Source organism: Scardinius erythrophthalmus (assembly GCF_964197995.2).
Source record: "Scardinius erythrophthalmus genome assembly, chromosome: 1".
In the NCBI taxonomy this organism is placed as follows: Eukaryota; Metazoa; Chordata; class Actinopteri; order Cypriniformes; family Leuciscidae; genus Scardinius; species Scardinius erythrophthalmus.
In genome coordinates, this window is record NC_138221.1 from 27,784,225 (window position 1) to 27,796,337 (window position 12,113).

At 34.9% G+C, this 12,113-nt stretch overlaps 1 protein-coding gene across 1 annotated transcript in view; it reads right to left on the reverse strand.

The window, feature by feature from the left end:
* Positions 1 to 11,913, reverse strand: part of evplb (envoplakin b) — a 26,134-nt gene extending 14,221 nt beyond the window's left edge. Inside the window, exons 1-7 of the mRNA XM_081370007.1 lie at positions 11,838 to 11,913; positions 7,417 to 7,516; positions 6,345 to 6,499; positions 5,683 to 5,806; positions 4,281 to 4,400; positions 3,858 to 3,899; positions 3,572 to 3,733 (exon numbers count right to left, since the gene is read on the reverse strand). Coding sequence (XP_081226133.1) covers positions 3,572 to 3,733; positions 3,858 to 3,899; positions 4,281 to 4,400; positions 5,683 to 5,806; positions 6,345 to 6,499; positions 7,417 to 7,516; positions 11,838 to 11,878 — 744 coding nt within the window. The 5' untranslated portion in view covers positions 11,879 to 11,913. The remainder of the gene's footprint in view (positions 1 to 3,571; positions 3,734 to 3,857; positions 3,900 to 4,280; positions 4,401 to 5,682; positions 5,807 to 6,344; positions 6,500 to 7,416; positions 7,517 to 11,837) is intronic.
* Positions 11,914 to 12,113: the final 200 nt, after the last annotated feature.

Sequence of the window (12,113 nt, forward strand, 5' to 3'; positions counted from 1 at the left end):
AAACCATACCTACCAGTCTACTACTAGTCTACTACCAATCTACTACCAGTCTATTACTAGTCTACTACCAGTCTACTAACAGTATACTATCAGTTTACTAACAGTCTACTACTAATCTACTAACAGCCTACTACCAGTCTACTACCAGTCTACTAACAGTATACTATCAGTCTACTACCAGTCTACTAACAGTCTACTACCAGTCTACTAAACCATACCTACCAGTCTACTACTAGTCTACTACCAATCTACTACCAGTCTATTACTAGTCTACTAACAGTCTACTACCAGTCTACTAACCCATACCTACCAGTCTACTACTAGTCTACTACCAATCTACTACCAGTCTATTACTAGTCTACTAACAGTCTACTACCAGTCTACTACCAGTCTACTAACCCAAACCTACCAGTCTACTACTAGTCTACTACCAATCTACTACCAGTCTAATACTAGTCTACTATCAATCTACTACCAGTCTACTATCAGTCTAAACTGTAGAAGTATGTACTATAGATTCATATACTGTAGTTGTATGTACTGTAGATGTCTATACTGTAGATGTCAGTACTGTAGATGTATGTACTGTAGATGTCTATACTGTAGATGTCTATACTGTAGATGTCTGTACTGTAGATGTATGTACTGTAGAAGTATATACTGTAGATGTCTATACTGTAGATGTACTGTAGATGTCTATACTGTAGATGTCTGTACTGTAGATGTATGTACTGTAGATGTCTATACTGTAGATGTCTGTACTGTAGATGTATGTACTGTAGAAGTATATACTGTAGATGTCTATACTGTAGATGTACTGTAGATGTCTATACTGTAGATGTCTGTACTGTAGATGTATGTACTGTAGATGTCTATACTGTAGATGTATATACTGTAGATGTCTGTACTGTAGATGTATGTACTGTAGATGTATATACTGTAGATGTCTGTACTGTAGATGTCTATACTGTAGATGTATGTACTGTAGATGTATATACTGTAGATGTCTGTACTGTAGATGTACTGTAGATGTCTATACTGTAGATGTACTGTAGATGTCTATACTGTAGATGTATATACTGTAGATGTATATACAGTAGATGTCTATACTGTAGATGTCTATACTGTAGATGTACTGTAGATGTCTATACTGTAGATGTATATACTGTAGATGTATATACTGTAGATGTATATACAGTAGATGTCTATACTGTAGATGTACTGTAGATGTCTATACTGTAGATGTATATACTGTAGATGTCTATACTGTAGATGTACTGTAGATGTATATACTGTAGATGTCTGTACTGTAGATGTATGTACTGTAGATGTATATACTGTAGATGTCTGTACTGTAGATGTCTATACTGTAGATGTATGTACTGTAGATGTATATACTGTAGATGTCTGTACTGTAGATGTACTGTAGATGTCTATACTGTAGATGTACTGTAGATGTCTATACTGTAGATGTACTGTAGATGTCTATACTGTAGATGTATATACTGTAGATGTATATACAGTAGATGTCTATACTGTAGATGTCTATACTGTATATGTACTGTAGATGTCTATACTGTAGATGTATATACTGTAGATGTATATACTGTAGATGTATATACAGTAGATGTCTATACTGTAGATGTCTATACTGTAGATGTATATACTGTAGATGTATATACTGTAGATGTCTATACTGTAGATGTACTGTAGATGTCTATACTGTAGATGTATATACTGTAGATGTACTGTAGATGTATATACTGTAGATGTATATACAGTAGATGTCTATACTGTAGATGTCTATACTGTAGATGTCTATACTGTAGATGTCTATACTATAGATGTCTATACAATTTAAAATACCTACTATAAAAGAAACATTATTTGATATTTATAAAAAGCAGTGGGAGTTAGAAGTGTTAAATAAACCTAAACTGAGAATTTATATGCAGTTCAAGGTCTGCTTTTCCACAGAGCCCTATGTGAATTGTAATATGAAAAGGAGACAGAGATCCCTGTGTGCACAGCTCAGAGCAGGAGTGCTGCCTTTGGAGGTGGAAGTGCGTCGGTATAAAGGGGTTCCTGAGGAAGACCGGCTTTGTGCTGTCTGTGATTTGAGTTTGGTTGAGGATGAATTTCATTTTATGTTTTACTGTCCTTTGTATAATGATTTGAGAAATGTTTTGTTTCAAAAGATTCAATGTAAGAATCCTGATTTATTTTGGTTATCTGAAGGGGATATGTTGGGCTGGTTGTTTAGTAATGACTGGTTTAGTGTGGCAACATTTGTGGAGAAAGCTTGGACTTTAAGGCAAAGAACGCTCTCTATCCTAAGATGTAATGATATTATGTAATGATATTATCTATAATGGTATAAGGTCCGCTATTAATTTGAAATGTCAGTGTCTTATAAGCCCATGTGGGCTGGGCGCAAATTTTGTGCATGACACTTAAATAAAATAAAATGAATGAATGAATGAATGTACTGTAGATGTATATCCTGTAGATGTCTATACTGTAGATGTATATCCTGTAGATGTCTATACTGTAGATGTACTGTAGATGTATATCATGTAGATGTCTATACTGTAGATGTACTGTAGATGTATATCCTGTAGATGTCTATACTGTAGATGTACTGTAGATGTATATCCTGTAGATGTCTATACTGTAGATGTATATACTGTAGATATATATACTGTAGATGTCTATACTGTAGATGTACTGTAGATGTCTATACTGTAGATGTACTGTAGATGTCTATACTCTAGATGTATATACTGTAGATGTTTATACTGTAGATGTCTATACTGTAGATGTACTGTAGATGTATATCCTGTAGATGTCTATACTGTAGATGTACTGTAGATGTCTATACTGTAGATGTATATCCTGTAGATGTCTATACTGTAGATGTACTGTAGATGTATATCCTGTAGATGTCTATACTGTAGATGTACTGTAGATGTCTATACTGTAGATGTACTGTAGATGTCTATACTGTAGATGTACTGTAAATGTCTATACTGTAGATGTCTATACTGTAGATGTATATACTGTAGATGTCTATACTGTAGATGTATATACTGTAGATGTCTATACTGTAGATGTACTGTAGATGTCTATACTGTAGATGTCTATACTGTAGATGTACTGTAGATGTCTATACTGTAGATGTACTGTAGATGTCTATACTGTAGATGTATATCCTGTAGATGTCTATACTGTAGATGTACTGTAGATGTATATCCTGTAGATGTCTATACTGTAGATGTACTGTAGATGTCTATACTGTAGATGTACTGTAGATGTCTATACTGTAGATGTATATCCTGTAGATGTCTATACTGTAGATGTACTGTAAATGTCTATACTGTAGATGTCTATACTGTAGATGTATATACTGTAGATGTCTATACTGTAGATGTATATACTGTAGATGTCTATACTGTAGATGTACTGTAGATGTCTATACTGTAGATGTCTATACTGTAGATGTACTGTAGATGTCTATACTGTAGATGTACTGTAGATGTCTATACTGTAGATGTCTATGTCAGCGTCTCACCTCGTAGTCCATGCGCACTCCTGCGCTGTCAATCATGCGCTCGCTCCAGTCTCTGCTGCTGATCTTCTGCTGCTGCTCCGTCAGATACACCAGCTCTTTACTGCAGCCCTGCATCAAGTCATACAACGACGACAGATGCTGCCTGCGCTTCTCAGACGCCTCCTACACACACACACACACAACACACAACACCGACAGCCTCAATCAAACTGTGCAGAGCTTTACTTTCAGAGTGAAGTATGAACCTTTGTCATTTGTTTTCATGTTATTAGATCTGAGGTCTTACCAGTAGATTTGCGTACTGCTTCTGAAGGGCAGACGAGTTATTCTGTTCAGAAGAGGAAACATTCAAAACCTTCATAATACACTCACACTCACACATAATAGTATAATAATAAGTTTACGAACTTGAAGTTAAACCTTAAATGGATTAAATCAGTGTCATACTAATGGTGGAAAAAAATGTCAAATGAATGCAATGTACACAGCGCATCTAAATGTTAGTGAATGTGTGTGTCTATGTACTTGTGTTTGTGTGTGTGTGTGTGTGTGTGTGTTTGTGCGTGTGTGTGTGTGTGTGTGTGTGTGTGAGAGAGAGAGAGTGTGCGTGTTTGTGTGTGTGAGAAAGTGTGCGTCCGTGCATGTGCGTGTGTTTAAGTGTGTGCGAGTAAGTGTGTGTGCGAGTTTGTGAGTGTGTGTGTACACTGACGTTGCTGCTCTCCAGGGCCGAGCGATACGCCTCGATCTGTTTATGCAGGATATTTTGGCCTGCGATCTGTTTCTCCACATCAAACAGAGTCGGCCCGTAAGCGTGTCCCTGGATCGACATCTGAAACACACAGACGTCACACACTGCATTACAGACAGATCACAAACTCCTCACTACTATAAAGATGAATAAAGTATAGCTATAGTACTGTATTGGTGTACTCTATGTATGTATTTATTTATTTATTTATTTTTATTGTGGTAATATAATGTTTATTTATTATTTATTTATATTCATTTATTTATTTATTTTCTAATTTATTTAAAAAATATATGTTTTCTATTTGTATTTATAAAATGTTTGTGTTTATTCTTTATTATTTTATAAATTCACTATTTTAATTTATTCTTTTACATTCTCATTTATTTATTTGTCTTAATGTAATGTTTATTTATTTTAAGAATTGTTTTATTAATAAGTAATATTTAAATAGTTATTTATTAATAACCAATAATTAAGTAATCTTATTTCCGTAACTTATTTATTTCAAATAAAAAAAATTTCATCTACTCATTTATTGTCATTTATTTGTATTATTCATTTATTTTTTAATTTATTTTCTCATTTATTTGTGTGTTTGTGTTTTAATCATGTAATGTTTATTTATTATTTAAAATTATTTAATTATTTACTTACTTTATTGTTAAATATTTATTTAATTGTTTTTGTTTTAATCTAATTTTTATTATTTATTTATTATTTACTTTTGTATTTATCTTTTTGTATATGTATTATTTATATATTTTTAGTTTTTTGTTTGTTTCAATGTAATGTGTACTTATTTTAATCTAAGTTTTGTTATTTAAGTATTTATTTATTGAATTGTTTTTGTTTAAATCAAATTTCTAATGATTTATTAATATATAAATATGCAAGTATTTATTTTTTTAAATAATACAAAAAAATTGTAATATAGATTTTATTATATAATTAAGATTATATATGTATTATTTTGTATTTATTTGTTTTCTATTTTCTATTTATTTTCTCATTTATATGTTTGTGTTTTAATGTATTTAAATAAAATGTTAGTTTATTAAATTATTTACTAATTAATATTTAAGTATCTATGTAATTGTTTTTGTTTTAAAGTAATTTTTTATTTATTTACTTTAATCAAATTCTTTACACAATTTTATTTATTTAATAACTTTTTTTAACTCTTTCTCTGAACCCCAGCTTTAAAGCAGCAGATCATGATGTTTTTCTACAGGAGATCAGCATGGCTGTTCTTTGAGGAACGTCAGGAGCTTCTCCTGTGACTTCAGCCTGTTTTCAGACCCTCTTCATGGCACGTCTCAGCTGTCGGCTGCACTTCTAGAGCTGTGTGTTTGTTTCTCACCTGTTTGTCAGACAGTAGTTTGATCCAGTCGACGCCGGGCGGAAGGTAAAGCTCGTGAAGCTGCCCGTAAAGATCCCTGTAGCTGCCGCAGTGTTTGGACCAGCGCTCGTGCAGATTACTAACACTACAGACACACACGCACAAGCACAACGTTACTGCTCAGCGCTCGCAGTATCAGCAGTGTTGGGGTAACTAATTAGTAACTTGAGTTATGTAATCAGATTACTTTTTCAAGTGACTAGTAAAGTAACATTACTTTTTCAATTTACAACAAAATACCTAAGTTACTTTTTCAAATAAGTAAAGCTAGTTACATTTTCACATTTAATGACTGACAGCTCTCCTGTCCCCGTGTTGAGAGACAAAGTGTGTGCAATGTGTGTGAACATGATGGTTATTGTAGTTCTAGATTAAATGTGAACATGCATTTACTCATCTCACGTGAACGAAATCATTCCTCAAAATGAATAAAAATCAGTAAAACGATATGTTATTGCAAATATTATTGTTACTTGTTCATCATTGTGTCAGTGTTTTATTCGCTGACTTTAGCTTTAGCTTCTTTGCACGAGGAACAACATGGCGAAACGTGTTGTACTGTAGAAACATGGTGGCGCAAAATGGCTATTTCAATGTAAAATAAAATAAGTGGTGTCACTCACTCCAGCTCGATCACGCTGGCCTGCGGGTGCTGGTGTTTCTTGGCTCTGCTGACGTCCATGAAGAGATCCTTCAGCAAGATCTCGGCCTGACACAGGTTCTCCGCGACCCGACCCTGCTGTTTCAGCGGAGAGCCTTTACGCTTGTTCTCCACATCCTGATCAGAGGAGCAACAAAACACACACAGAGCAGTTCAGTGTGTGCGCTTCTGATACGCCTTTCATATGAACAGAGTGAAGAGCAACGGTCCCAGTACTGAGCCTTGAGGAACATGTGATCGATGAGACATCTCTTCATTTACTGCTTCAAATCACTAATGATAACAGTCAGTTACGTTTGATTTGAACCATGATAATGCCATTCCACTAATGCCAATGTAATTATCTGTTGAAAAGTGAGTCTATTCACAAAACATGAAAACACAACATATGTGTGTGTGTGTGTGTGAGCGAGTGTGCGTGAGTGCGTGTGTGAGTGAGTGTGTGTGTGTGTGTGTGAGTCTGTGTGAGTGAGAATGTGAGAGAGTGAGCGAGTGCATGTGTGTGAGTGCCTGTGAGCTAGTGTGCGTGTCTGTGTGTGTGTGAGTGAGTGTGTGTGTGTGTGTGTGTGTGTGTGTGTTTGAGTGAGTGAGTGTCTGTGTTTGAGCATGTGTCTGTGTGTGAGTGTGTGTTTGTGTGTGTTTGTGTGTGAGTCTGTGTCTGTGTGTGAGAATGTGAGTGAGTGTGTGTATGAGTGTGTATGTGAGTGTGACATGTTTTTCTACACTGGTGGGGACTTAAACCTGAATGCACACAGACTCATGGGGACTCGTGTCACCGTGGGGACCTAAATTGAGGTCCCCATGGGTACAAAAGCTTATAAATCATACAGAATTAGTTTTTTGAAAATGTAAAAATGCAGAATGTCTCCTGTGATGGGTAGGTTTAGGGATAGGGGCAGTGTAAGGAGATAGAATATACAGTTTGTACAGTATAAAAACCATTACGTCTGTGTGTGTGTGTGTGTGTGTGTGTGTGTGTGTGTGTGTGTGTGTGTGTGTGTGTGTGTGTGTGTGTGTGTGAGTGTGTATCTTGCCTCCACCAGCAGTTCTTCGGTCAGTAGTATGTTCTTCTCCACCTGATCAGCGTTTTGCTGTAAGCGTGTGACCAGAGTCAGCAGGTCATTCATCAGCGACCTGAACGGAGAAACATGAGAGACAGTCACCATCACACACACTTACAAACAAACCATCACACACACACACACCATCAGTATCATCCCTCCTGCTCCGTGACATTTCACCTGGTTCAGTAGCAATAAAACGGAAATTGTGAAATTTACAGCTAAAGTGTGTTTGCTTGCATGTTAATAGTTTATGTTCAATTTGAGTCGGCCGTTGAGTTTGATGCCGAGTTAATTAAGTTGAGTTGAGTTGAGTTTCTACTGTAGTGATCTGTCAATCACTCATTTCACAATCTCATCTGTTCATTTATTGCTCTGACTGACATTCCTGCAGTCGTTACGCAACTGTGTCACACCCTCCTGAGAGCGAACGAGCCAGACAGAGAGAGAGAGAGAGAGAGAGAGAGAGAGTGACAGTGACTGGGAGTGTCTTGTGGAATGTTCAGGCGGAACTTTCTTATGGAATTTCCACAGTTCAGAAAGGGATTCCTGGTGTTTAATGTCACACCCTGGACTGATGCGCGGGCGGGTCATTGTCTTCATAATCTAGCGTGTGGCGCGGCTTAAATGCCGAAACACCGTCATGACAGATGTATCACAACCAATCTGGGTGGTTTATATACATTGAGAGACTACATGGAATTCATAAAAAAAAAAATGTATCAATAAAATAAAAAGGTTAAAAAGTTAAATTATTTATAAAATGTCATTATTATAATTGAGAGACAGCATGAAAAATTTGTAGTTTTAAAATTTGATTTGTCATGAAATTATCATATTATTTTTTTCTGTTTAAGAAAAATACATACATAACATTGAAAAAGGTTAAAAGTGATTAAACGGTGTAAAAAAGTGTGAAATGTCAAAAGGACAATTCATGAAAGATTGCTCACAACAGATTTGGGCGATAAATAAAAAAAAAATTGATTATCAAAAATAAAAAGGTTAAAAAGTTTTTAAATAACTTTTTATATATTAAATATTATAAATATTAATTGAAAGAATGTGTGAAATATTTGTACTTTTAAAAACTGATTTGACAAAACTCATGCAATGGTCATATTCACCAAATAAATAAATACTACAAGGTGATTAAAAATGTTGAAAAAAATATTACATATTATAAATTATTTATAATATGAAATTATTATTATTATTATTATTATTATTATTATTATTATTATGTGTCATATTCACCATAACTAAACTAAATAAACAAAAAACAAATCCATACATATATCCATGGACGCATAAAATGAAAGAGGTTAAAGGAGATTAAAGCTGGTGTCAAAGAGTCCCAGTGAAACCGATGTCTGACTCACAGTGACTCTGAACATGAAACTGATCCTCAGAATATTTGAGCACTGAAGCGAACGACACACAGAACTAAAGCACTGGTCAAACACAGGGAGATTTCCCTCATTCAAACACAACAATTACCAATCCATCAATTACAACATTCCCTGACGCATCAGCATGAGGAAATCAAGAGCTCACACTGATTGGCACACATTTAGATTATAGGTTAAACACACACCTACTAATATACACAAAAACAACACACCCATCTTTAAACGGGCCTGATCCTCACACACAACAGCTCAGGCCCGTGTGTGTTCTGCTCACCAGGACAACAGCCAATAAAACACACTAACACACTTACTGCAAGAGTGCAAGGGGTCTGTGTGTGTGTGTGTGTGTGTGTGTGTGTGTGTGTGTGTGTGTGTGTGTGTTAGTGTGTGATCATGAGTGTGTGAGCATGAGTGTGTATATCTAAATGTGTGTGTGTGAGTTTCTGAGCGTGTGAGTGTGTCTGAGTGTGTGTGTGTGTGTGTGTGTGTGTGTGTCTGTGAGTATGTGTGTTAGTGTGTGATCATGAGTGTGTGAGCATGAGTGTGTATGTGTGTATCTAAATGTGTGTGTGTGAGTGTCTGAGCGTGTGAGTGTGTGCAAGAGTGTATGTGTGTGTGTGTGTGTGTGTGTGTGTGTGTGTTTGAGGTGTCACAGCCTCACTTCTATGATTCACACTAATGTGTGTGCAAGAAACATACCCAAAACACACACACGATTGAGACTTGATTAGCTGGATCGACATCCGTGTTAAATAATAGATGTGACTCATTAATTAACGTGCATCACGAAACACACAGAGCACACACTGAACAACAGGTTTCTATTCTTTCACCTCTGTTCTATCGCTCCAGTTCCACAGAAAAAATGACACAATGAGTGGATATTATGAAGCAAAAATAAAAAATATATACTATTTTAAATAAATAAATCAAATGAATTAAAAGAAAATAATAGAAAATAAAATATAGAAAATCATAAATATAAAACATAATAAAACATTTAAATTAAATTGAATTTTATAATAATAATATTAAGTACTATAAAAATATACAAAATATAATCAAATATAAAATCAAATATAAAATATAAAACTTTAAATCAAATGAATTAATTTTAAATTAAATATAAAATATCATTAAATATATATATATAAAAAATTAATAAACATTTAAAAAAAAAATTGTGTGTTCCACAGAGGAAAGAAAATCATATGGACTGGAACTAATTGAGAGTGAGAATTTTCATTAGGCAGTTTTTCATATTTTATCAAAATTTTTATACAATTAACACAATATGAACATAAAAAATTATTACATTTTAAAATAAAATAAATAACTTTGACTTATCCATAAACATCTGTCTGCCCAGCATCACTGAAATGTCTTAAGATATCAAGCGTTGCCACCAGACTTCTCATGAACTGATGCGTGTCAAATTTACATGAATAAAAAATGTTTCCACAACTTTAATCACTTATTTACACATGTTGATCTACAGACTTTCTTATTTCACTTGTCTTTTGCCGTTTGATTTTTAATGAGGGATTGGCTTCATGTTTTACTCGCTTGACAGACAGTTTGACTGTTGTTGTGATTTATTGCTATTTTAATTGATTTAAAAAATTATGCTATTTATGTACAGCACTTTGGTCCATTTTGATGGTTTTGAAAGTGCTTTATAAGTAAAATGTGAGTGTTGTAGAAAAGATGAAGCAGTTGCTGTCTATTGTGCTTCTGTGGCATCTGTCAGTTTGTATATGATACATAAACTTTTACATAAACATTTACTTAGAACATGGACGTCCCACCCCACACACACACACACACACACACACACAACCAGTGACTCACTGTTCTCTCTCACTAGCTGACAGCAGCCTGTCACACACAATCCCGCTCTCTGATTGGTCGATCACTGATTGATTCCTGTGTAAGGAGCGTGTGAACCTGTATAACTGACCATTAGCAGGTTTTACAGCTACACTTTACAACAAGGTCCAATTGCTTCACATTTTTAATGCATTAACTAACAATGAGCACTAAATTTGTCATTAATCTTTAATTTTTTAAAAAAAACTTGTATTTGTTAAGTTCATGTCAGCTCAGGTCCATTAAGTAATATTAACACAGAACATTTGACATAAACATTATAAAAGATTAATAAATGCTTCAGAAGTATTTGTCATTGTTAGTTCATGTTAATCTAAGAAACTAATGCTAACTATTGGAACCTTATTACAAAGTGTTACTGATTTTTCTTCTAACAAAATAAAATATTTTCAACTTGAATCAATATTTCCGCTCCATTTTTTCATTTATGTGGTAATTATCTGAGTAATGGGTACAGTCCTTGTTGGAAGAGAAGATCATAACCTCGCCATGAGTTATTATGTCATAATGCCAGTTTTGCAGTGCATTATCAATGACAAAACGTCCAACTTACTCAATCACTCGTGTGTGAGATACAGCCCTGCCCTGTCATAAAGATAAATCACAACACACACACACTCTAACTACAGGTTGAATGCATGAACACAGTCCGTTTCTCCTCTAAAGGACTTTAGCTTTAGATTTGTCATTCGTTCCAGTGTGCTTCACTGCTGTAAGGCTCTTGCTACACTCTTAGAAGAAAAGGTTCCATTTAGAATCTTAAAGGGTTCTGTCAGACGCATCATATTTAGAACCTTTCAGGGGTTCCAGCATAGAACCATTTTATGGATTTAGGGCTAATTAATTCAGTTTTATTAATTTTCATGAATTAAACAGCTCATGAACATACTTTATCAATAGAAAAAAATAAGCTGTTAAACATGATAGTATTATGCAATCATTTAAGACATTCTCCTATCTTTCTAGCATGAAATCTTCTTTAAAATTGAGTCAAGAACCCTAAAATTCTATATAGAACCCCATTGAACCTTTAATTCTAAGAGTGTACAGGCAAACTCTGAAGGTTAACAAGATAAAAACATGGTAACTCACTGTCCGGCCTTCACAGGACTGTATTCCTTCTTCTTAAACATCCTGCGTCCGTGTGCGATCCGTGCCTCTGTGTGTGTGTGTGTGTGTGAGTGTGTGTGTCTTCTGTCCTCTGTTATGGTGTTGTCACTTGCTTTGGCTCCGCCCACTGAAACAGGTGTGTCACCGACTGGACGTACCTGTTCCTGCCCTCTGAATTCCTCTGTCAAACTCTTCCTTTTCTGCTTTCTCTCCGTCCTCTTGTAACGTCTGAATGTTTAGACCAGCTAATAATCATAA